At 38.4% G+C, this 27763-nt stretch overlaps 1 protein-coding gene across 1 annotated transcript in view; it reads left to right on the top strand.

The window, feature by feature from the left end:
- The first annotated feature begins 2390 nt into the window (after positions 1 to 2390).
- Positions 2391 to 27763, top strand: part of DHX58 (DExH-box helicase 58) — a 140071-nt gene continuing 114698 nt past the window's right edge. Inside the window, exons 1-3 of the mRNA XM_053698982.1 lie at positions 2391 to 2598; positions 3848 to 4034; positions 7316 to 7520. Of these exons, the coding sequence (XP_053554957.1) occupies positions 3867 to 4034; positions 7316 to 7520 (373 nt within the window). The 5' untranslated portion in view covers positions 2391 to 2598; positions 3848 to 3866. The remainder of the gene's footprint in view (positions 2599 to 3847; positions 4035 to 7315; positions 7521 to 27763) is intronic.

Here is a 27763-nt window from a genome sequence, read left to right as displayed (position 1 = left end):
CCTGGCTTCGGACAAAGCGGGATTTTTGCTGGGTTGTGATTTCAGGCCTGGTGCCCTCAGAATGGGCCGCCTTTTGTACCCTCCATTCAGTGTCCTCTATAGCTTGGGTATGTTTTCCGAAAAGTAATGAATGCAGCTGTGGACTCTTTCCATTTATGAAGAAAAACATAAATTATGCTTTTTTTTTTCCCTGAGGTTCACATGCTGAGCATTACCACCGTGATAACCTGGGACTTTTATCCTTTTTTGTGCACCATCACATTTTTTTTTTTTGTATAAATTATGCTTACCTGATAATTTTTTTCTTCAGATGGAAAGAGTGTACAACTCTCCGCCCGTGTTTTTATGTGAGGTGGCTGTAATTTTTGTTCTTCTGGCACCTCTTTACCCTGATATTTATTCTACTGTATAAATAAAAAGCTATTATGCTATTGTTCGTTCCCAGGTTGAGCGCTTCTCTCTTTTTATTTATTTCTTCTACTGTTCCTTGTTCCTCGGCAGAATGACTGGGGGATGAGGGGAGTGGGAGGAGTATTTAAGCCTTTGGCTGGGTTGTCTTTGCCTCCTCCTGGTGGCCGGGTTCTGAATTTCCCAAAAGTAATGAATGCAGCTGTGAACTCTTTCCATCTGAAGAAAAGAAATTATCAGGTAAGCATAATTTATGTTTTTGCTAATAAAGTAAACATGCATTACCTTATTTGCCATTTAAACATTTGATAGTAGGGGTTTGCCCATAAGAAAAATGGAACATGGGATCACAAATGAGCTTTGACACCTAGACGATACAAATAGGAGAAGTAGGGGGGGCATACCCTACCTCTGATGAAGCGTCCAATAGCGGCGTGAAATGCGTCGGGCCACGCCCCCTCACTTGAGTGTTACTGTGCAGTGCTACCGCATGCTCCAGCTTGTACTCTCTCCTGTGTGAGAGTTTTAACCTATTGTTTTTAGTCACCAGCATGTTTTGCTGTATAAGTGCTGTTTTTTGCCACTCTCTATATTGAAGTTTCTTTTGTACTGGCACCGGCTGTCTCCCATGTTCTTGCGCATCCCGCTGCCTAAGACTTGAGGTTCATACCAAGACTGGGGGCTGGACTTGCACACCTGTTCAATATCTGTTGAAGACACCAGGAAACTTTGGAGAGGAGAACAGGCTTAACGCCATCATTGCTGCTACCATACCTCATATGTGTTGATGTTTGTACATGTGAGCGCGAATTTAGCTTTATCTATATTACTATGTTTTATTCCTAATATACTACACCAGAGGGTACCTTTGTCTCTGTGCGACCTTCCCTCTTCTCTTGTCCTATATCGTCTATGGTGTCCTCTGCTTTGGGTGACCCTCACTTTGAGATTAGGCTTAGAGAGACTTGGAACCATTCATCCTCCTCCCACATTTGGGGTAAAGAAGATACAGGAGGACTGTGAAAATAGTTTTGTACTGGGGACTATTCCTGTGACTCCTTTTTCTATATAGCGTGGATTCTGCTGTGTTATATATATACACAGTTGTGTTCATAAGTTTACATACCCTGGTAGAATTTATGATTTCTTGGTCAAAATCACCAGGGTAGGTAAACTTTTGATCAGGGTCATTTGGGTAGTTTCTGTTGTCATTATGATTTAAAAAGAGTAAACACAGGTGATTGATAATAAATGGCTTCAGCCAAACACTAACCATGAGTGAAAGAAAATATTTTGTGTTATCATTCATATTCTCTGAAAAATGGCCAAAAAATCATAAATTCTGCCAGGGTATGTAAACTTATGAGCACAACATATATATATATATATATATATATATATATATATATATATATATATATATATATATATATATAGTAATAATCATGTTTGTGTATATATATATATATATATATATATAAACTTATGAGCACACACATATATATATATATATATATATAAACTTATGAGCACAACTGTATATATATATATATATATATACATATATAAAAAATATATATATACTGTAATAATCATATTTGTATATATATATATATATATATATATATATATATCCTGCATTTATTTACACACTCAGACACATACACACCCTTAGAAATATTCCCTTTCAGACAGCTTGTTTCAGTTTCGGTTTTCAACTATGACAGCAACAGAAGGGGGGCCCAAGGGTATCTCCTTACAGTCTCCCTGCAGCGACAGCCTTAAACTGTGTTTTGTCTTATCTGAATACAGGTAAAATTTACTGAGTTACTTTGTCATTTTAATTACAAAGGTGCTGTGTTGTACTTGTTGATTTTATTGTAAACTTGATTGCATGTAAATAAACTGTGAAATTTCCCCATGGCTATTGCTTCAATCTCACTGTTTCCCTTTAGATACCTCATCAGATGCGTTTCCTATGTAGACCAAGAGAGGGCTTTAAAAGCAATAGGTAGTTTCTGATCCCAAGAGTTACATTGTATCAGCAAAGGGTGAAGAAGCATTTTTTTGTCTACAAGAGGGATACACTTACCAGAAAAGAGAGAGAGGAAAAGACTGGCACACTTATAAATACGTTAAGCAGCATACACAGATCAAGACTCCATCTACCTGATCTTGGTGCAGAAAAAGGTGAGTGGGTAATAGGTTTGTCACTTCTAATCTGATGATAGACCGGGGGCAATATGGGCACATTTATAATACTAAGCTTTTAATGCATTCAGTTTAGTATTTGCAGTTTGCTGTAAGCCCTATACTTTTTCAGTTTTTCTTATAAAGGCTTATTCTAGACCTTACATTTTGTGGTAGCTGAGGTTAACACAAAGCAATATTCTGGGGGTAGACAGTGGTTTTGATGGGGGTTTGTTTTATTCTTCTAGTCTATTTCCTATTTATATCCACATCTCCAATTTTACCTGTATCCTCACTCGTAGTAGAGCACAACACTAGTTAAATAAAAAAAAATAGACCGTTTTGTAGATCTGTGGTTGAGGGAGATTTGGGGTTGCTTAGCAACCATTAACACCTCTCTAAGACCACCAGTGATTCACATTTTTTATGCCTTATTGCAGTTCAGACGTTCCTCTAAAATTCATCTCACATCCAAAAAATGTTTTGTTCCCGGGACTCTTATCTGTTACAGTTAGATTGCAAATATGTATACTGTACTGATATATGTGCTTCATGGTTTGAGTTACTATTATATAATGCAGTTTTACTTGTATCCTATTAATAGAATATGTTTACATCTGACTCTTGTTTTAATGTAAGTCTTTTGACAACATATATGAAGTGATAGCTATCAGACAGCCCGATAGGTCTCAAGTGACAGACACCTAAGGTCTATTTAATGTAGCAGGAGGGTGTTTTACTCTGCTCTCATATGCAAATTATATACTAAACAAATGGTTTGCAACTTTTTGTATGCTTTATATATATATATATATATATATATATATATATATATATATATATATATATATAAAAGTAATATAATATATATAAGTAATATATATATATATATATATATATATATATATTACTTTTTATTGAGGCAAAATAAATTAACATATAACTATGTATTTAACCCCTGCAAATGGATCAAATACATAGTTAAAGTCAGCCCCAGAGCAACAATGCAATACTAGAAGCTAGCTGAGTACATCTGGTGAGCCAATGACAAGAGACGTGTGTAACCACCAGTCACTAGCTAGCTCTCAGTAGTGCATTGGTGCTGTTGAGGATATGTGCATATGCTTTTAAACAAAGGATACCAAGTAAATTTGATATTAGAAGTGAATTTAAAAGTTGTTGGGGTTTTTTTAAATTGCATGCCCTATCCAAATTGTGAAAGTTTCATTTTGACTTTGTTTTTTATTAGTTTTTTGCCTGCATTAGAGATGGACCTGTACGATTACCAGTGGGAAGTCATTGAGCCAGCCCTGGAGGGCAAGAACATTATAATTTGGCTTCCTACTGGCACTGGGAAAACCAGAGCAGCAGTGTATGTGGCAATGAGACACCTTGAGATGAAACCCGGAGCCAAGGTGGCAATGATAGTAAACAAGGTATGTAAAAGGATCTGGAATTTCCTGTTGTTCACAAGAAGGGGAGTTCTTTTAAAGAAGAGCAGAAAGCATAGTACTCTGCTGTAAATCTGCTTATTCACTAAGCATGACTGTAGTTGTTATATGAGACATATGTGATGCTGAATTTGCATGTTTTCATTTGAGAGAAAGTATGCTTTGCTGTAATGTGGGGAAACATCATCATTTGCAGTAAATATTTATGGGGAATATATATATATACTAGTCCCACACAGGCCAATTATTTTAAGTACCGCGGTTCCAACCTCTCTCTCACTCCCCTCTCTTTTGCAATCTCTCTTCCCCGCCCCTCTTCTTCTCTCTCCCCCCTCTTTTGCTTTCTCTCTCTCCCCCTCTTTTGCTCTCTCTCCCCCCCTCTTTTGCTCTCTCTTCCCCCTCTTTTGCTCTCTCTCCCCCATCTTTTGCGCTCTCTCCCCCCTCTTTTGCGCTCTCTCTTCCCCTCTTTTGCTCTCTCTCTCCCCCCTCTTTTGCTCTCTCTCCCCCCTCTTTTGCGCTCTCTTCCCCTCTCTTTTGCGCTCTCTCCCCCTCTCTTTTGCGCTCTCTCCCCCCCAGGGATAAGCACAGACCAGGGCTGTGGCGGAAATTTTCCAAAGCACAGACTTTAGTGAAGGACACCAAGGTACATTTCAAATTAAAAACATAAAAAAACACTCTCTTTATAGAGAGGGTAGTGGATACATGGTGGAATAGCCATCCAGCAGAAGTGGTAGAGACAGTGAAGTAGTTTAAACATGCATGGGATAGGCATAAGGCTATGCTAGATATAAGATAAGGCCAGGAACTAATAAAAGTATTCGAAAATTGGGCAGACTAGAAAGGCCAAATGGTTCCTATCTGCCAACATATTCCAAGTCAGGAGAGCAACACTTTGCTGTCAAATGGGCTGCACGTTGGACGCCCCCTGGTCTAGTTCCACAAGTACAAATTAGTCATCTAATCAAACAAGTTTAAAATAACATTTATATAATGACTGCTTGTGGTATTACCTTTTATTTATTTTTTGGATTTTATTGAGAGTCTGCAACTCCTGACCAAACCCACCCACCTTGATGTTAATTGCATTATCATCATGCATTATCATCATGATTGGTTACTTACTTGGTTACGTACGGTTTGTCAGAGTAGGCAGCGGTCTTCCACCACACAGACACCAGCACCACGCTTCCACACAGATCAAGGAATTGGTACCTGTCACGACTCACGGTTAGTTGACTGCAGGCAGCTTGCTTCTTCCCTCACTTTCCCGCTACTAAGTGTGGTGCCGAGGAGGAGTGAGGACCAGCATTCATCTGTCCTACTCCTCCCTCCCCTCCGCAAAATGGGTGGCGGACACTGCAAGGGCCAGTCACGGACACAAGTGTCCGTGTACGGACACCTTGCCTATCCCTGCTCCCCCCTTCTCTTTTGCGCTCTCTCCCCCCTCTTTTGTGTTCTCTCCCCCCTCTCTTTTGCACTCTTTCCCCTCTCTTTTGCTCTCTCTCCCCCTCTTTTGCTCTCTCTCCCCCCCTCTTTTGCGCTCTCTCCCCCCCTCTTTTGCGCTCTCTCCCCCCTCTTTTGCGCTCTCTCCCCCTCTCTTTTGCGCTCTCTCCCCCCCTCTCTTTTGCGCTCTCTCCCCCCCCTCTCTTTTGCGCTCTCCCCCTTCTTTTGTGCTCTCTCCCCCTCTCTTTTGTGCTCTCTCCCCCTCTCTTTTGCTCTCTCTCACCCCTCTCTTATGTGCTCTCTCCCCCCTCTCTTTTGCTCTCTCCCCCCTTTTGCTTTCTCTCCCCCCTCTTTTGCGCTCTCTCCCCCCTCGTTTGCGCTCTCTCCCCCCTCTCTTGCGCTCTCCCCCTCTCTTTTACTCTCTCTCCTCCCTCTTTTGCTCTCTCTCCCCCCCTCTCTTTTAACGCTCTCTCCCCCTCTCTTTTGCGCTCTCTCCCCCTTCTCTTTTGCGCTCTCTCCCCCTTCTCTTTTGCGCTCTCTCTCTCCCCCTTCTCTTTTGCGCTCTCTCCCCCCCCTTTTGCGCTCTCTCTTCCCCGCCCCTCTTCTTCTCTATCCCCCCTCTTTTGCTTTCTCTCTCTCCTCCCTCTCTTTTGTGCTCTCTCCCCCTCTCTTTTGCGCTCTCTCCTCCCCAGGGATAAGCACAGACCAGGGCTGTGGCGGACATTTTCCAAAGCACAGACTTTAGTGAAGGACACCAAGGTACATTTCAAATTAAAAACATCAAAAAAACACTCTCTTTACAGAGAGGGTAGTGGATACATGGTGGAATAGCCATCCAGCAGAAGTGGTAGAGACAGTGAAGTAGTTTAAACATGCATGGGATAGGCATAAGGCTATGCTAGATATAAGATAAGGCCAGGAACTAATAAAAGTATTCGAAAAATTGGGCAGACTAGAAAGGCCAAATGGTTCATATCTGCCAACACATTCCAAGTTAGGAGAGCAACACTTTGCTGTCAAATGGGCTGCACGTTGGACGCCCCCTGGTCTAGTTCCACAAGTACAAATTAGTCATCTAATCAAACAAGTTTAAAATAACATTTATATAATGACTGCTTGTGGTATTACCTTTTATTTATTTTTTGTATTTTATTGAGAGTCTGCAACTCCTGACCAAACCCACCCACCTTGATGTTAATTGCATTATCATCATGCATTATCATCATGATTGGTTACTTACTTGGTTACGTACGGTTTGTCAGAGTAGGCAGCGGTCTTCCACCACACAGACACCAGCACCACGCTTCCACACAGATCAAGGAATTGGTACCTGTCACGACTCACGGTTAGTTGACTGCAGGCAGCTTGCTTCTTCCCTCACTTTCCCGCTACTAAGTGTGGTGCCGAGGAGGAGTGAGGACCAGCATTCATCTATATACTATATACAGTAACCTTGACTATATAAAGTTGGCAGTCATAGAGCTGTTTTATTTGACATACTTACATTTAATGTTTTCCTGCATAAACTCAGTAATGGGCTTATACATTATAATAAACATGCATATTATTTCATAACTTTCAAATATTTTGCATGTGATATTCAAAAACTCACAATAATGATGTATTGTTCAAAGTGAATACAGTAATCACATAGCATTATAGTAGTTAGTTTGGGAATACAATTTCAATGAAACTTTTGCACCGTATAAAAGTAGTAGGAAATTTTCCTCCAACTCTGCAGCCATCATAGTAACGTTCATACTAAACTTGCAAGGTATGTACTCAGTCAGCCATGTTTAAGTAGCATCTTCCTACTTTACCAGGTGCACCTTGTGCAGCAGCATCACATTAATGAATTCCTACCTCATCTGAAGGACAAATACAAAGTCGTAGCCATCAGTGGGGACACTGGAGAGAAGTCTTTCTTTGCTGAGTTTGTACAAAGAAATGATGTTGTTATCTGCACAGCTCAGATACTACAAAACGCATTGACAAGCACACAACAAGAGAAGCACGTGGAACTAACAGGTAAGAATTGTTTGAGAACATTAAGAAAATACAGGGTTATGTGGACACAAGAACATCACTAAGACTCACAAACAGGGGTGGTTCTAGATCACTAAATTTGGGGCTACAAAAGCAGTCAAGAAAACAAAGTATATGGGTACATAGAGTACAAATAGAGGGCCTCATCTTCTACAACCTATCATTAACATAATTATAAATTCTCATTTTCTCTCCTTTACCTTTTTCTGTATACTTTGTAGAACATAGGACATGAAAAAAAACTCAGGGCAGTTGGTCCCATTGAAGTTTATGGGTACTAAAGTAATGAACCACTATATATCACAAAAAACACTTTTAGAGATCGTAGAAGCAATAAAAAGAAAACAAAAAGGATACAACTGGAAGATTAGTATGCATATTAGAACACTTACTAGTAACTCAGTATTAAGAGACATTAAACTGCTAGACACAATGAATCAGTAACTATCTATGCTTGATACACAGCACCTATAGCACATTATAGGCCCTATAATTAGGGGCAGTTCCTGTTTTGACTGAAAGTGCAATCAGTAATTAAATTCCATTACATACATAGATAGTAATATAGGTTAACTCAAGCCCATCAAATTCAACCTTTCACTTATTCCTGTTACTACAAAAATGGCAATCGGATGTGTCCTTGGATCAACAGTGTGCACTGTGCATACATACATTCATTCATACAGTATATACACATTACACACACACACATACATATATACTGTATATACTAAGATAAAAAGCAACCCTTCATTTTTTTCTCAGTTTGTTTGATTGTGAGCCTGCATTGTGTGGCTGTTTAGGGACCCAGGTTTTTGGAAGAGACCTTGACGTGGTACCTGGGCTTATCCCATTTGGCCAGATGCGGTAACTAACTCTTCCATTGCTGCTTTTTATCTTAGTTGAGAGCTTGTAAGTGAGTGCTGGACTTTCTCTGTGGCTATATTAATTTATTAATTTGTTTTGTAATTTTCCCATTGGGCCGTGCACCCAGACCTGTCTGGGGTTAACTGCCTGTGGCTCTGGGATGGTGCAGCTTCCTGAGAGTGCTGTTTTGCACCCAGGGCTGTGCATGTTACAGGGTCATTGGATGTGTACCTGGTCCAGCCTGAGAGTGCTGTCCCCTTCCGTGTTTTGTATGTATATATATATATATATATATATATATATATATATATACACACATACATACATTTTTAGTTCACTTATTTTTAGTTCCCTTTTTATGTATCTTTTGTATCCGAGTGTTATATATGTTTTGTCTGCTAATTGGATCGCTTTTTCGAGCACTTTTTAAGATTGTATATTACTGTACATGGGATCTGCCCCTATAATGATGTCTCGCTTGGGCCGTCATTTACTTGAGAGGCTTGTTGGTGGTATTGAGTTCTGATTGGTCCATTTTCAATCGTATTAACCAGTTGGGCGCCTTGCTGTGTATTACATGCTAATTTCTGCTGTCTACTCGGAGGAGTGTTTGACAGCGCGGACCCCGCCCTGTTGATTACAATAGGCTGGCTTTTTATAACGCATATTTCATTGTTGTTTTATCTCTATACTATATGATGATTGAGGTACTTGTTTTAGTCTAATGAAGTATAGCGTGTACAGATTATCCGCCTCCTTAGTGATGTCTCTCCTTGGCCGTCATTTACTTGAGAGGCTTGACTGTGATATTGAGCTTTGATTGGTCTAGTTTCAATCATACTAACCAGTTAGGCGCCTTGTTGTGCATTACACGCTGGTTTCTGTGGTCCAGTCAGGAGGAGCGGAGGGCATTGTGGACCCCGCCTTGTTGATTGTTATTGGCTGGTTGTCTATAATACAAATTTCGTGGTTGTTGTGACTTCATACTATCGGACGATTGAGGTGTTTATTGTAGTTTTACGATGGATAACCTGGATGTCTGGTTGATCGGGTCCTAGAGAGTGAATGGAAACTACCACATCTACATTTTACATTTGTTTATTAATCAATGATTGATAACCCATCTTTTTGAATGTTAATGATTCCTAATAGTATTTTGGAACATGTTTTGCACAGACAGCCATGATTGGCTGCTTGTTTTAGGGGAGGGGTACACAGGCCTTTAAAAGTTTTGGTTTGTTCACTTATTGTTTGTCAGAGGAAGGGACAGCATTTGGTCCCGAAACGTTACAACTATTAATGAATTTTGTCACGGATGGCAGAAGACCAGTGAGTGCTTATTCCTACAAATTTGCATTTAATCATACTATAGCACCCTGGCAGATTTTTTTTGATGGTGGGAGTGCATACACCCAATCAGCTATATATATATATATATCAAAATAACAGAGAACAGACAGGGGAAATATATAGCTATACATAGAGCATATACTGACATAAAGTTATATATCAACATTGAATCAATATCTATAAAGATGTGAAATTGTATATACAGGGGGAGTACAAAAGTAAAAAAAAAAAAAGACAAAAGTGTAGACATAGGCTTACCTGTGTACCTATGTATAAAGAATGTGGAATATACAATGTAATTGACTAAATGAAAGTATATTACAAAAATTTTTGATAATGTGTTAAGAATCCAGAGTCCACATTTAGTCCAGAATTAAACAGGTTGAAGTGCATTATCATTTTCATTTCAAAGGTTTTTCTTTCCATGGTGTTTTTGAAGTTGCCTCTGAGAATTTTGATTTTGAGGTTTTGGATGGAGTGGTCGGGTTGGGTGAAATGGTGACCAACAGGGGTGCAGTATTTTGTTTCACAGTGGTTTTTGACAGTGTGATGAGGTGTTTGTCACGGTCCTTGGTATCCATTGGAAACCATAGGTCATTGGTATCCTTGGAAACCAACAGATAGATGCAGCTACCTCCACAGCTCCAGCTCCCACCCCAATCACATTAAAAAATCCATAATCTACAGTCAGGCTACAAGATACCACAGAATTTGCTCAGATACCAAAGACCGTGACAAACACCTCATCACACTGTCCCAATCATTCAGAGAAAAAGGTTACAAAACAAGGATTATAAATAAAAAAATTAACTCTGCCCTCAATACTCCACGTGAACACTTACTACAATACAGGGAGAAGAAAAACATATCACGTATCCCACTAGTAGTCAAATACAACCCTGCTGTGGAAGGGATACGAAAAATCATAAAAGACTTACAGCCACTACTCTTAGAGGATCCCACACTCAAAAAAATCTTTCCAAAACCCCCAATCCTGGCATACAGACAACCACCTAACCTAAAACAGAAATTGGTACATAGGAAGCTACCCCTTGAGAAAAAGAACACTCAGAATGGAACCAAGTGCTGCTATAAAGCTCTCTGCAAACTGTGTCAACACGTTTGTGAAAGCAGCACAGCAAACCACAATAATAAATCTTATAACATTAAAGGGGCATATTCATGTATATCTGCAAATGTGGTATACATGATACATTGCACTGCATGTGAAATGGGATGCTATATTGGAGAAACAAGCCAAAAACTGCACCTTCGAATGAACTTACACAGACACTCAATCAAAAACCACTGTGAAACAAAATACTGCACCCCTGTTGGTCACCATTTCACCCAACCTGACCACTCCATCCAAAACATCAAAATTCTCAGAGGCAACTTCAAAAACACCATGGAAAGAAAAACCTTTGAAATGAAAATGATAATGCACTTCAACCTGTTTAATTCTGGACTAAATGTGGACTCTGGATTCTTAACACATTATCAAAATTTTTTGTAATATACTTTCATTTAGTCAATTACATTGTATATTCCACATTCTTTATACATAGGTACACAGGTAAGCCTATGTCCACACTTTTGTCTTTTTTTTTTTTTTAACTTTTGTACTCCCCCTGTATATACAATTTCACATCTTTATAGATATTGATTCAATGTTGATATATAACTTTATGTCAGTATATGCTCTATGTATAGCTATATATTTCCCCTGTCTGTTCTCCTACACTGGACACTGTCTGCCTGTTACCTAAGCCCCCCTCATGATTTTTACGACACCTCCTCCTCTCCCTGCACTTTCTGTCTTCTTAGCTATTCTGTGTTTTAAGATATAATCTGTAAATTCCATTGAATTGGTCAGTATTGCTTCAGACTTGATAAAGGAAGGAACTCTTCCGAAAGCTTGTCAACTTATAAATGTATAGTTAGTCCAATAAAAAAAGTATCATTGCTCAATGCAATACTCTTGTTATTTTGATATCTAAATCTCTGGACTAACATGGCTACTGCAATCAACGTATATATATATATATATATATATATATATATATATATATATATATATGTGTGTGTATACAGGAATCCACGGAGGCAAGCACTCACTGACGTTTTAAATTAACAGCTTTTACTGTGCATACAACATAAAATGAACGTTTTCGGGCCTAAGCCCGTCCTCAGACATACAGAATACATGTACTTACCGCAATATAAGTGCAGACCCTCTTACTCCCCAAGTGAAAAACGCTCTGCCACATCCGGTAGCACGCAGGACACACATGGCGCAACTGCGCATGCTCCGGATGAACTACGAGTCCCCATCTGGGCCAACGTCAAAAAGCAAACCTAAAATTATTACAGTTTACATTGAATAGTTATTGCACATGTTACAAATGGATGAGGCACAGAAGATATACATATAACGATTGCCATATACATAAGGCTTACATATGAGCCTAAACTAATCACTGCATACTCTAAGCAAAAAATTGGTGCGCTGCAGGTACATCATATAATGCAATTTAAAATACATCAAGTGTTTGTGCATTAGCTATCTAGCAGACACAGCAACAATTTAAAGCAGAAGAAGCAAAAAACAAAAAAAATTGTAATATAAATACTATATATCCTAATGAAATTACTTTAAAGAGGATAAACATGTTAAGACACACATCATATATCCTACTAAGGCATATGGGCACACTTGCTACACAGAAAACAGACTACCCAGAAAACCACTTCTACTGTAAAATTCCCTTTAATTATAAGAAGCAATGTAGGTCAAAATTGGTATTCAATCCCCTGGGTACAAGTGTTTCCAAAGTAAAAATCCATTTGGATTCCCTTTGGAGACGTATTTTTGCCCTATTGCCACCTCTGGCCGGTGCCGGAACATGATCAATTATCATGTAGCGAAGATCAGATACATTATGATTAAAGCATAAAAAAATGCCGAGCCACCGGATGTTCAGAGCTGCCAATGCGCAATGCGGTCTGTATGGCTTACCGATGGTTAGCCATCCGCACCCGCAGGTCATCTTGGGTCTTACCCACATAAAACGTCCCACAGGGACAATAGAGCAAGTATACTACATGTGTAGTGGTGCATGTGACTTTGTAATTAATGTTAAACCGTAATTAATGTTAAACCCACATCTATAACAATACCTCGTGTGGATAACCAAACCCCCAGGGCATGGCTACCCGTTTAAAAAATGGGTATGGAAGAGGCTACACACAAGAAGAGGGGAGCAGAGGTGCAAGAGGAAGACCACCGCGTTATTGGAGGAGACGATGATGGATTATATCATTATTAATTTAAGTAGCCATCAGATTACAGACCCTGAGAGGAGAGTACTATCTAAGGGCCTAAAGTTTATACCAACTGGACATGCTGATGAATTTTCTTTTCAGGTTGATCTTTATAAATTCAAGAGGTAATTGGCATTAAAAGAATACTTCGGCTCAGGCGACACTATATTTGAGGGGCTAAGAAAGAAGGGATCTTTTGACCCTAAAAGCAACAACCCAAGTATTCAAACGTTTTCAAGGATTGTGGAACAGGAGGCAACAAATAGTATTCATGACAGATTCAATACACAGAGAAACAACTTAAGCAAGGAAGAAAGATTGGCATTAAAGGGCCTTAAAGAGAACCACCAGCTGGTGATCTGTGAAGCCGACAAAGGCGGTGCCCTTGTGTTACAAGATTACAAGGATTATAGAAATGAGATCTTGTCCCACTTAGCAGACACACGGACATCCCGTAAACTGGATGAAGATCCCACTAGGGATTTTAAAAAACAGGTGGACAACTATATAAAGTCTATGGTTGAAGCAAACTGTCTCACCAAGGCTCTGGGTGATTATATGATGGTTGAGTTTCCTATCACCCCAATAATCTATACGCTTCCTAAAGTACATAAAGATCTGGACCATCCTCCTGGCCGTCCCGTTGTCTCCTCTAAGGGTTCTACTGTATATTACAACCCATTGCCACATACCTTGATACTGTGTTCCAGCCGATGGTACGTAATATGCCCTCATTTATTTTAGATTCCATAGAAGTCATTCAATTAATTAAAAAATTCCCTGATGTGGGTGACAATGATATTCTGGTAACATTAGATGTTGCCAGTCTTTACACGGTAATTCCTCACAGTGAGGGACTAGCAGCAATCAGGAGGAAACTGCTTAAACATCCTTATATTGGCCCACCTATGGACGTTATTTTGGATCTAACTGAATATTGCCTGAAGTTTAACTATTTCAAGTTTGAGCACAACTATTTCCTCCAGATCGCCGGCACTGCGATGGGTTCTAACGTAGCACCATTGTATGCAAACTTGTACATAGCATGTTTTGAAGAGGAAGATACATTGGCATTTAAAGACCCCAGGGTGAAGTGGTTTAAGAGATATATTTATGATCTCATTTTACTCTGGGGGGGGATCCAAACATGAACTTGATGAATGGCTTCTGATGTTGAACCAACAGAATCAAAATCTAACATTTAAAATGCATTGTGACGTCGCTACCATCGATATTCTGGATTTGAGGATAATTAGAACGGGGAATAGATTGATCACTACACTATTCCATAAGCCTACGGACCGCAACTCTTTATTGCAGGCTACAAGTTGTCACCATCCCAGTTTGAAAAGGGCATTGCCTAAATCACAATTCAAAAGGGTTGTAAGAAATAACAGTGATCCAATCAAGAAGGTGGTACAGTTGGAGGAAATGTGCCACAAATTCCAGGAGCGAGGATATGACAGCAAGTACCTACAGGAGCCACTGAAGGAATCCATGTCTATGACACAGGAACAGGCTCTAATGAAGAGCAAGAGTGTACATACGAATAAGAGACTCATATTCTCTACAGAATACACACCAGATAAATTGGACATACCAAATATCCTTAAGAGCAATTGGGACATTATTAAAACAGATGTATCTTTACCATTCAATAACTTTGAAGGTCCCATGGTTGGATATAGGAAAGGAAAATCATTACGTGACTTACTGCTGCGCACTGATAACAGACCTAGCTACACTAATAGAACTTGGTTAGGGTCTGAGAAAAATGGATGTTTCAGGTGTAGTGGGTGTGTGACCTGTAATGGGTTAACTCAGGGTAAACAATTTGTGCACCCTTGGAGAAACAAACGGTTTAACATTAATTACAGAGTCACATGCACCACTACACATGTAGTATACTTGCTCCATTGTCCCTGTGGGAAGTTTTATGTGAGTAAGACCCAAGATGACCTGCGGGTGCAGATGGCTAACTATCGGTCAGCCATACGGACCGCATTGCACATTGGCAGCTCTGAACAACCAGTGGTTCGGCATTTTTTGATGCTTAATCATAATGTATCTGATCTTCGCTACATGATAATTGATCATGTTTCGGCACCGGCCAGAGGTGGCAATAGGGCAAAAATACTTCTCCAAAGGGAATCCAAATGGATTTTTACTTTGGAAACACTTGTACCCAGGGGATTGAATACCAATTTTGACCTACATTGCTTCTTATCATTAAGGGAATTTTACAGTAGAAGTGGTTTTCTGGGTAGCAAGTGTGCCCATATGCCTTAGTAGGATATATGATGTGTGTCTTAACATGTTTATCCTCTTTAAAGTAATTTCATTAGGATATATAGTATTTATAGTCCTCATTTTTTGTTTTTTGCTTCTTTTGCTTTAAATTGTTGCTGTGTATGCTAGATAGCTAATGCACAAACACTTGATGTATTTTAAATTGCATTATATGATGTACCTGCAGCGCACCAATTTTTTGCTTAGATTAGTTTAGGCTCATATGTAAGCTTTATGTATATGGTAATCGTTATATGTATATCTTCTGTGCCTCATCCATTTGTAACATGTGCAATAACTATTCAATGTAAACTGTAATAATTTTAGGTTAGCTTTTTGACTATGGCCCAGATGGTGACTCGTAGTTCATCCGGCTCATGCGCAGTTGCGCCGTGTGTGTCTTGCGTGCTACCGGATGTGGCAGAGCGTTTGGGGAGTAAGAGGGTCTGCACTTATATTGCGGTGAGTACATGTATTCTGTATGTCTGAGGATGGGCTTAGGCCCGAAAACGTTCATTTTATGTTGTATACACAGTAAAAGCTGTTTATTTAAAACGTCAGTGAGTGCTTGCCTCCGTGGATTCCTGTGTATTGAAGTTTGGCTGGTACCCTGTGGGTTGTTTTGGAAAGCGAGTGCTGGGTTCCCCTGGACTGCTTTATATATATATATAAAAGATTGTCCAGAGAGAGCACTTGCCGTATTTTAACAAAGTGATTTAATCAGAGTTAACGTTTTCAAGGTACAACCCCCGTCCTCAAACTCCTGTAGAGAAAACCAAACACACTGAACTACGAGTCACTTTGTTAAAATATGGGGAGTGCTCTCTCTAGACAATCTTTTTACATATTACTGGGAGCACCCCGGCATTACCAAGGTCATAGTGAGTGCTGGTATCTCACCATTGAATATATATATATATATATATATATATATACATACATACATTTTTGAGCCCTTCCCAGTCAAACACCTTAAAGTATTGAATATTTATTTTAAACAATTGTAATTTGGTTGTTTTTGAACCAAATTTGAAATACTTCAAATACTTATGCTCTTAACTTAGAAGAAATTATTTTTAATTTTCTTTCTTTCTATACACACACGCATATATACACCCTGTTCAAAATTATTATGCCAATGATATCTTTCTCATTTACCTAAATAATTGATGTAAACAACAGTCAGCATAATTCTCATGTTATCAACTATTAAGAGTACAATTCAAATTTTATTGAACAAACCTCCTAATGATAACAGTATTTATTTTTCAAAATAAAAAACTTACAATGCACTGTTCCAAATTATTATGCACAGTAAGTTTCAAAACACTTTATAGGTTGAAAAGAACTGAAAAATGTCATTTGTTGTGTTTGCAGCATATTTACTGAAATCAAAAGCTATTTCAATCAAACTTTGAACAACATTTTAACTTTTTAAACATTTTAACAGATCACGTTACATTTTAACATAGAACCCCTTATTTGATAGCAGCTTCACAAGTCTTGCATCCATTGAACTTGTGAGTTTTTGGACAGTTTCTGCTTGAATTTGTTTGCAAGATGTCAGAATAGCCTCCCAGAGCTGCTGTTTGGATGTAAACTGCCTCTCACCCTCATAGGTCTTTTGCTTGAGGATGCTCCAAAGGTTCTCAATAGGATTGAGGTCAGGGGAGTATGGAGGCCACACCATGACTTTCTCTCCTTTTATCCCCATAGCAGCCATTGATGCAGAGGTATTCTTTGCAGCATGAGATTGTGCATTGTCATGCATGAAGATGATTTTATTACGGAAAGCATAGTTCTTCCTTCTGTACCAGGGAAGGAAGTGGTCAGTCAGGAACCCCACATACTTTGCAGAGGTCATCTTTACACCTTCGGGGACCCTAAAGGGGCCGACCAGCTCTCTTCCCATGATTCCTGCCCAAAACATGACTCCACCACCACCTTGCTGACGTCGCAGCCTTGTTGGAACAGGGTGGCCGTCCACCAACCATCCACTACTCCATCCATCTGGACCATCCAGGGTTGCACGGCACTCATCAGTGAACAGGACTGTTTGAAAATTAGTCTTCATGTATTTTTCTGCCCAATGCAGCCGTTTCTGCTTGTGAGCATTGGTTAGTGGTGGCTGAATGGAAGGTTTATGCACAGTTGCAAGATTCTGGAGGAATCTACACCTTGATGTCCGTAGGACTCCAGAGGCACCAGCAGCTTCAAATATCTGTTTGCTGCTATGCAATGGTATTTTAGCAGCTGCTCTCTTGATCCGATGCATGGATCTGGCAGAAATCTTCCTCAATGTGCCTTTGTCTGCACGAACCCATCTGTGCTCTGAATCAGCCACAAATCTCTTAATAGTGCGATGATCACACTTAAGTTTTCGTGAAATATCTAATGTTTTCATTCCTCGTCCAAGGGATTGAACTATTTCACTCTTTTTGGCAGCAGAGAGATCCTTTTTCTTGCCCATATTGCTTGAAAATGGTGCTCTGCTTAATAATGTGAAACACCCTCCGAAACGCATAAGCCAAGTGCTTTGTCTGCTACAACCAACAATTTGTCAAGGTGCTTCCCCTTTGTTTTTTAACACATTTTTTTCAATAAAGTTGGACTTTTTAATTATCTGGAATCGGATCGACTTCTTTTTGCTTAGTGCTTACTATAATAGACTTAGCATAATGATTTGGAATAGGGTGTATATATATATATATATATATATATATAAAGCAGCTTGGCTTTGTTTGATGGCTTATGACCATCCATCTTCCTCCAGAGGTTTTCAATGGGGTTCAGGTCTGGAGATTGGACTGGCCATGACAGGGTCTTAATCTGGTTATCCTCCATCCATGCCTTGATTAACCTGACTGTGTGGCATGGAGCATTGTCCAACCGGAAAAAGTTTTCTACCAGGATAACCTTGTACAAGGCTTGATTCGTGCGTCCTTTACAAAGACTAAAGGCTAAATGTATCCACCAATCAGCAAGAGCTACCCAGGGTGCTGAACCAAAAATGGGCCGCTCCTAAGCTTACATTTCTGCTTTTTCAAATAAAGATACCAATAGAATGAAGAAAAATTGGTAATAGTAGTAAATTAGTAAAGTTGCTTAAAATTAAATGCTCTATCTGAATCATGAAATAAACAATTTGGGTTTCATATCCCTTTAATATATCTGTAAAAAACTAAATATTTTCAATTAGTAGCAGAAATAAGGAGGGATGTCTCCCAAAACACTCACATGAAACCAAAATAAAAGAGTAAAAAAAAATTAACCGATAAAATAATCAAAATTCATGCATGACAAATTTATAAGATTTGAATATATGAAAAAGCCGGAAATCAAGGTAAAACAACAAGAAGGTGAAAACAAAAGCAGTGTTCTAATTTATATGTTTCCTAAGACGTATGCCTCTTATCACAGCACCTGATATGGATCCTGTTATACTGTTTAAAAAAAGACAAGTTGGTAAACCTGCGTGCTTGAATGCACTAAGTGCAGGTGAATTGGAATCCATCAACTGTTCACAGTATTTGGTTATATGTGAAGGCACAGAGGAGGACTTCTAAACGCCCAACCGAAATAAGTCCAACTGAGTGTGACACAATCATCACATGATGCGGCAGCACTATCGGAGTAAGACGACAGGAATTGGCAGTGTTTACCGGGACAGTTTACATTTGGAAATACAATTGGTCCGGATCAGAGGTTTAAAGGGACATGAAACCCAAAATTTTTCTATCATGATTTAGACAGAGCATACAATTTTAAACAACTTTCCAATTTACTTCATCATTTAATTTGCTTCCTTCTCTTGTTATCCTTTGCTAAAAGGTTTATCTAGGTAAGCTCAGGAGCAGCAGAGAACCTAGGTTCTAGCTGTTGATTTTTGGCTGCATATATATATCAATTGAAATTGGCTCACCCGTGTGTTCAGTTAGAAACCATTAGTGCATTGCTGCTCCTTCAACAAATAATCCCAAGAGAATGAAACATATTAGATAATAGAAGTAAATTAGAAAGTTCTTTAAAATTGTATTCTCTATCTGAATCATAAAGGTAACTTCTAAGAAAGCCCCTTTGGAAACAGTATTAGTAGTGGAGAGAAACTGTATTCCGTGGCCGGATTAGTGCAAGCTCTCTGCCAATACCGAAAGCCTACGGAAGTGCACTTCATAAATTTGAAGGAATATTTTTTAATAAGGTGGTGTTTCATATATCAATTTTTATATCTATGAATTCCAAATATTATAAATTTGTCATGCATGAATTTTGAATATTTTATTGTTTAATTTTTTACTCTTTTATTTTGGTTTTATGTGAGTGTTTCTGCTACTAACTGAAATTATTTAGTTTTATACAGCTATATTAAATTATATTATGACTTTAGCTTTTTAGCCCCCTCCTGTCTTTGTGTTATTAATGTCTTTATTTACAGTCTAACAAGGAAGGGGTAGACTTTAGGAGTGGTTCGTCTTTCAGTGTTCAGTGCAATACCCAGTATTGTATACTTTTTGGAATTTAACAGACACAGACACTGGAATGGCTGCCATACCATTGGCAGAAATGCAGCCCCAATCCAGGACAGACCCTCTACCATGTTTAAATGAATGCCACAAGCACTCATTCTTCAATCTCTCTCTCCAAATCTTCTTTTCACATATTGTCGATGATTGGACCCAAAAATGTCAAACTAATCTTCATTGCAATCTTTGTGAGCTTTAGCATATCTTAACCTTTTTTACCCTGTTCCCCTTTCGAAAATGTGTTTTCTTGACTGCTACCCTTCCACAAAGACCATTCCTGATCAATCTTCTTGGGACTGTAGAAGGGTCAAATTGGCAGCCCAATGAAGCCGCTGGATGCTGAGCCAGTTCCTTGCTGGACTTCTTCCGGTCTTTCAAAGAAGAAACTCTGAGAAACTTCTCATCAGATTGTGAAAGTTTTCTTGGCCTTCTAGTCCTTTTTTTGTCCTTAACCTCTAAGTGTAAGGGGAGGTCACAGTAAATACTTGCTACTTAAGCCTATAGAAGTTTTTTTTCTAGTCTTTTTTTCTGGTTTTTAATATCGCATACACATAGCCTGTGTTTTCTGGTTGTATTCTAATAAGAGACTGAGAAATAATTCTATATGGTCTTTATACCATTGCTAAAACAACAAATCTAATGGTGGCCTAAGACGTTTGCACAGTAATGTGTATGTATATATATATAATTTTTTTAAAAGAACATTTTCTGCTTAGTGAAGAACATAGGTATTTAAAGTAATTCTTAATGCACCTTTGGCTTTAGTGCAGCTATCTTAGTGCACCTTTGGGTTTGAGTGCCTGAGGCTTTTGCTTACACAATAGCTTTTTACTTTGAACTTGTAATACAAGCACAAGAATAGGAGCGGAGTTAGAGCTCAATAGCACTAATATTTTTATGCTCCATTTGTAATTTAGTCCTTAATGTTTAATGTCCCTTTAAACTTAAAACATAGATGTGCCCAGTATGAAGATTTGCACCAACTGGCACCAGTAAGGAATTAAAATAAGAGCCACAATATTGTAGTTGTGTCCAGCAGTTTAAACACTCTTTTGGATTTTGTTTCACATGCTTGTCATGTTGCAGTTGCTGCACATTTAACATATGACCTTTATAGCTTCACTCTAAGGGTCACTGTTATCAATTTATATTTGGATTTGAGAGCCTTTTTGCTAACATGTTTTAGTTTAAAAATTACTTTTTTGTGGGGCGGAGCCTACAGCTGTAGCGGCAAGACGTGTGTTGGAGGAGCTCCTGGCTCTACTTTGGAGTCTTATATGTTATTTCATTGCTTTTCCTATGGTCATAAGCCAGTGAGCTGTTACAAGATTCAAGAATTTGATAATTCTGGGGGAAAACTCTCAGGATTAATCTCTTTGCCTATGTTCTGCAGTTAGGCCTCTTCTGGCTGTCGTATTCACATAGTTACTGGCAGTTTGTGGAGCCGGGGCTGTCGCATATTCCTCCCCCCCCCCCCTAGGAGACTGGGGTTACGAGTAGTACTATTTACTGCTACTACTACATATTATCAGCTATATTCCTACCGACTCTTTGATCTATACAAAGCTGTACTGGATACTGCAATATTCTGAGCAATCCGGAGTTAATAACTCTAGACAGATTAGGAATTAATCTGCCATACTGACTCATAATGGACAAGCAGCAACTAACCACGCTACTTGATAAGCACTTTCAGAATCTGAGCCGGCTAATTGCCGAAGGTTTTTGCGCAGCTTCTAGACCACATGAAAAAGGGAGAACTGAACCCCCTGCTCTTCAATCGAAGCTTATGTGAGGAGACTTCTATAGAACATCCTGACACTACATCTCCTGTGCTGAATTACAGACAAGTGGAAATACAGAGGAGCTTGACTGTGCCACAAAGCGATTCTCTAAGTCTAGATGGCGACGCTCCTCTGCCTATATCACGGAGTGGATCTCCTATGCTGCCTGAAGTGATAGTAGTTTTGAGGGAGGCAGTGGCACAGTTGGCAGGCACTGTGGCTGGCCATGCTCTGACCGGGAAGGAGCTGCATGGTGGAGCGTTAGTTTCTGACAGGCCTGATGGAAATTTGTGCCAGCCTTCTGATCTTGGAGAACTACTGTGGAACCATAATGCGAAGCTGAAAACCCACGAAGGCTCCGACTCTGCTAACCACGCTGTCATGGTTTTGAGGAAGCACGCTCCTGATGTACTCCAATGGTTCAACACAAAGAAAAAGTCCCAGGCTGCAGACTAAACCATACCATAAATAAGCCGCTAAACTGTCGGAGGCTTATGTCAATCCCACCAACACCAGCTGGCTGGGTCAAGAGATGGTACAATCCAAGTTCAGAGCGACCTCGGATGAGTCTAGCTCCTTTAGCCTTCTACAGACTTGCCTCACAGCCTCTATGAGACAGTTTTGCTGTGTAGATAAAACTGGGATAGGGTAATTCATATATAGCGCTTGAATTATTTACAAATGCATACCGATGCACAGACTACCTGATTTTATTGTCACTAGCCTACTTAGTTTATAATAGCAGTAAATATATGTGTAGCTTAGCTGACTGTAGCAACCTTTATAGTGCTCTCTTGTCATATTTTCAATAAAAATTTTTTTATATAAGTGAGTTATATGGTGTTTATTTAGTTACTCGGTACATGCATATCATCTCTGTAGATGACAACCTTAGGTTTGACTAATCCCAGAGATTATGTGCTTTATTTACTCTCTCTCTCTTTTAGTAAATAAGTTCCTGTGTCCTCCTCTACATATGGGTCTGAAGCACCAGGTCCCCAGATATATATATATAGAACAAACGGTTTAGCTTAGAATTAACTGCCAATCACCGTTTAACTTTATTAAATAGATGTGAATATCATACCATTAGTTCATTATAGTCGCTCCCATTACATTCCTTGACATACAAGCACTTATATATATTATGATGTTAACTACCTCTTATTAAAGTGATGGTAAATCCTAGGTTTTGTGGCGCCAAGCTGTATTTCCCGCATGGCTATTGGCTAAGAGGTGGAAACGTCACCTCTCAGCCAAATTGCGTTCTGCCGTGGGCTGCCTTTAGCAGCTCAGCGCAGAAAACGCTGATAACAAATAAAGGGGCTTTCAGAATGAAGTATTTTATACTTCATGAATGAAAGTCCCCTTTATTTGTTACGATTGTAAATCCTAGCGTTTCCCAAACGCTAGGGTTTACCATCACTTTAAGTCGGGTAGGTGGCAATAAGTAATTTCCTTAGTAGTGTTAAAGTTATTTTTCTTGCCTCCTACATGTTCAGAGGAGTTTTATTAAGTATATGATATCTTGGCTCTATAAGTATTACGGTCTAAGACTGTGTTAACTGTGTAGAACCTTTACAAAATATCTGTATCTGTACTTGTCTATACTCACTGCCGCTACATTTTTGAAATATTAGATTTAGAAAATGTATACCCGGGTAGACAGTGGATTTCCAGCAAGCTGTTACGAGATTTTACATAGATACCAGGTTTCTCCACTAGATGGGGGTAAAGTTTCAATTATTGATTTTCAAGTGAAGCAAGAGTCTCTTCGTTTCACCTACACTAGAGTAACATTCAGACCTCTGTGAATGTTATACTTTACTCTATAAAGATATAGAGTGACCCCATTGTAGAATCTAACATTCATCCCCTGATATTTAGTATTCCATTACTATTGTATTCATTTATTGGGATTAGACACAGATAGACCAATTAACGGTGATAATATTTATTCATTCTGTTAAGTCCTTTTTTTGTTTTGTTGTTTTTTGTCTGTTTTGACACTGTATTGATAGTTGAAAATGCATGCTTATTACAAGCTATACCATCTAAGTGAGGGGGTACAAATTGCACAATACGCACCTTTCTACTCCCTATTAGGGTGGGCTTATAAGCCTTACATTACATCAGATGTGGCTTGATATTTCAGTTTAATGGTTTCTCTCTATCCCAATGCAGTTTGTTTAGAACACTTTGACCATATAATTGTAAAAATGAGGTTTTACCACCCATCGGGAACCAAAAGTGGTCCCCTATATTCCTATTGCCTTCTTTCAATTAAGCTCCCCAAAGGTCAATAGGGTCCAAGAGTGACCCCTTTCATCAGTTAGAAGGTCCTGTTATTCGGTACTGTGGCATTTGAAATGTCATAATTACTGTGCTTTCTCATTGTCTTTTGAAAAATGGTTATAACTTCTTATTAATGTAAGTGTTCCAAGACTGTTTATGTGTTGTAATCTGCCTATTATGTACCACTTGGTACACCTCAATACAAAATAAATAAATTACTTTTTCTCTTTAAAGAGTAAGATGTGTTTAGGTTTTTATCTTTCGACTCATACTATCCCTGGGTTGTCCAGTGTTTTTTTTTTCTCTTGCTCAATATTTCTTTTAGAGGTTAACTGAGATGATACTGGATGGCTAGTCAGCTGTTGTCTGTCTGTCTATGTACAGAAATTAATTGATTACATTTTCTATTCAGTTATGCCATTACTTTTATGTTTAACACTGGCTTAAGCCTTTATAATCTTAACAATCCTTATATTGTCAGTCTTTAGCCATACCGTATATATATTACCAGATTATTATTATGGTCTTCACTTTATTGTAAATAGAAACCCCAGAGAGAGAGCTGACCTATTTCATTGTCTATGGAGTTGTCCTAAGGTAGGCCAATACTGGGGGAAAATCTCATTTTGGTTGACGACAGTTCTGAAGGTGGACCATAAAATATCTCCTATCGAGATTTTTTTTCTGGTAGAATATCAGGACTCAATGAAGAACTATAATCTGATAAATACTATTATATTAACCGCACGTAATCTTATTTTTAAAGCATGGAAAGCATCTTCTTCACCTACAATGGCACAGTTTAAAAGGGCTTTGACGGATCAATTTATAATAGAACAGATTAACCTATCTCATCCACAAGATAAGTACCTAGCAGTATTATTTAAGAAATGGGAGATATTTGTAAGATCTTTGCCCCTAATACATCAAAAAAAATTAATTAAACCTATTAGAAACTCAGAATTTATACAGATGAATATTTTGGCAGGCCATTTCCCTAGTGATTGGGCAACAGATTCTGAGTGAGTGGGTGGGAGCGGATGGGGAGACGGGAGGAGAGGTTCTAGCTCTTTTGGGGTTTTTTTTTTTTTTGTATTGTATTTTATTTTCTGTTTTATGTGTGGGGACCCCGAGTAGGTTGTTTATATTGTATGGTCTATATGATGTGGGGGGGTTAAAAAAAGGGGGAAAACAACTGAGATGAAGAAAGCCTAGTCATTTAACAAAGGTTTCTTTGGTCACACTAACGCACTTTTTTTTGTTTTTTTTGTTTTATGAATGCTCGTTTAAAATAAACTGGTAAGATGTGTTTTTAATTACGTACGGGCACTTTTTGCCCCATACTTCGGTTTACGCTGTGTTATTTAACTATATATGGATCTGCTTATAATCACTGTGTTATGTACCTTTGTTTTATCTGATAATTGTTAACTCTGTAGATTTCTTTGTCTTTGTTATAAATAAAGATAATAATAATAAAAAAAAAAAAAAGAAACCCCAGAGAGGGACAGCTTATCATTAGCGTCACCAGTGTTCCTTCTATCTACACAATATTTGTAAGGGTCTAATGAGCTAAAGCTCTCCACACAAATGATCTAAATTGATCCTCCAGCACTGTGAAATCCATCACAAGATCCTAGAAAGGCAAATTTGGCTATATCTCTGTAATGGTCATTCCCTGCATTTCCATATGTGGAGAGAATGTATGTATCTGAATTTAATTTACACTTCATATTTTGTCCATTAAGTTGTATTACATTTAAAGGGACATAATACTCATATGCTAAATCACTTGAAACTGATGCAGTATGACTGTAAAAAGCTGACAGGAAAATGTCCCCTGAGCATCTCTATGTAAAAAAAGAAGATATTTACCTCACAATTTCCTCAGCTTACCAGAGTAAGTACTGTGTAAAAAGTTATAAAAAAAATGAAGAAATGAACAGCAGTCAATCAGCATCAACAGTACTCTTTTGCTGTGATCTCATGAAATTTCACTTAACCCTCATGAGATTTCATAGTAAACTTCCTTAAACTGAATAGGGAAATAATATGAGTGTGCACAAAGCTCACTCCCTTGCCTGTCCTGGGACAGACATACTGATTTGCTGCTTAAAGTCCTTTGCAATGGGGTTTGAATACTTAGGACATTTTGAGGTAAAATATCTCTTTTTTACATAGAGATGTTCAGGTGATATTTTCTAGTCAGCTTTTTACATGCTGCATCACTTTCAAGTGTTTCAACATTTGGGTATCATGGCCCTTTAAGGTTTTTTAGTTTCTGTTTTGTGTTTTAATGTAGTTCTATTTTTTGTACAGCAAAGTGTTTAGGATTTTTATTTTAGAAATTCTAATTGTACTGGGAGGGACATGGGAGCTACTTGGTCGGGTCTGAAGTTCTCTTACAGCTCTCATTATATTCTCTTAATGTTGTGCATGCAGGCCTCGTTGAGTTACTTAGAAAGAGGTGGTTGTAACCAAGCGCTAAGATATATCCCTAAGCTGTGCACAAAGGGGTCCAAACTCACCCCAAAGTTAATGAATTGACAATGAGAGTGTTGTGTACAGCGCCAAAAAAGGCTAATTATAAGTGAAAGATGTGAAACAAACCAAAAATTGAAAAAATAATAAAAATAAAAAATAATAAAAATAGAGATAAAAATTAGACCATTATTCAAAAGTCAAGGTGATGTTCAACAAATGTTAGTGATGATCAGAAAAAACAAAGAGCAAATTTTATAATCCAAATGAATAAAGTCAATTATAACAGAAAAAAACCTTAGATGTTGGTGGTGATGATCCCTAGGCAAATCCCTGACAGCGGTCAGCTGTTAATTCAGTGTCCTAGAACGTCCCTGTGAAGAAATTTAAACATAGCGTAATATGTCCACAGAAAAGTAGTATCCTTGGAGTAATTCTTACCAGTGGGTATCTAAACATCTAAACATTGTTCTCAACATCATTTTATCATCTTTCACTTTATAATTGATATCAATTCGCATTTTTCACCGACTGTGTGCTCCTCTGAATACCACTATCTAATCGGCCCCTGCAAATCATTGCCAATATTGCATACCAATCAAGTCAATTAATTTTTGTTATCAACTGTCTTTGTTTAGACTCATTATCTTAAGTTTTGTTTTATCATGGATCCATGAATTATATACATTTTTAATTGGTGTATGAATTTTTTATTGAATTTTTAATTGAATTTTTAATTATATTTGTATTTTTATGTCTACCTCTGTAATAAATTTACTGTTGATACTCCACATCTGATGAACATTTTCATATAGTACTAACACTGTCACCACGATCTCTATACTATACAGTTGACATCATTCTACACCTTTGAGTATCTTATTTCTCTACTCATTATCCCTTAGCCTTTTTTGGCGCTGTACACATCACTCTCATTGTCAACTCGTTGAGTTACTTCACCATTTGTGCATATCAAGTTTGCTCAAAAGTAATTATACAATATTACACAGAAATGTAACATTGCAGTAAAAACACTGCAGTAAAAACATTTCATTATGATTTGTATTTGCTGCAAACTGAGAATTTATATCAATGCCAGGTGCTCTCTTGTATGTAATGCTTTTCTGCAACAGGTATCCCTTTATGGTCAACTTGCTGCTAAGCTTTATGTCCAAGGTCGGATTTCCCTTTAGGCATAGTAGATGGCTGCCTATGAGTGTCTGGCCTTAAACTGCTTGAATCTAACTGTTACCCCAGATAAATTAATTTAGGAAGAAACAAGCGAACATAATATAGGACTATAGACAGATTG

Source organism: Bombina bombina, chromosome 1 (genome assembly GCF_027579735.1).
Source record: "Bombina bombina isolate aBomBom1 chromosome 1, aBomBom1.pri, whole genome shotgun sequence".
NCBI lineage: Eukaryota > Metazoa > Chordata > Amphibia > Anura > Bombinatoridae > Bombina > Bombina bombina.
This window is presented reverse-complemented; position numbering and strand designations above follow the sequence as displayed.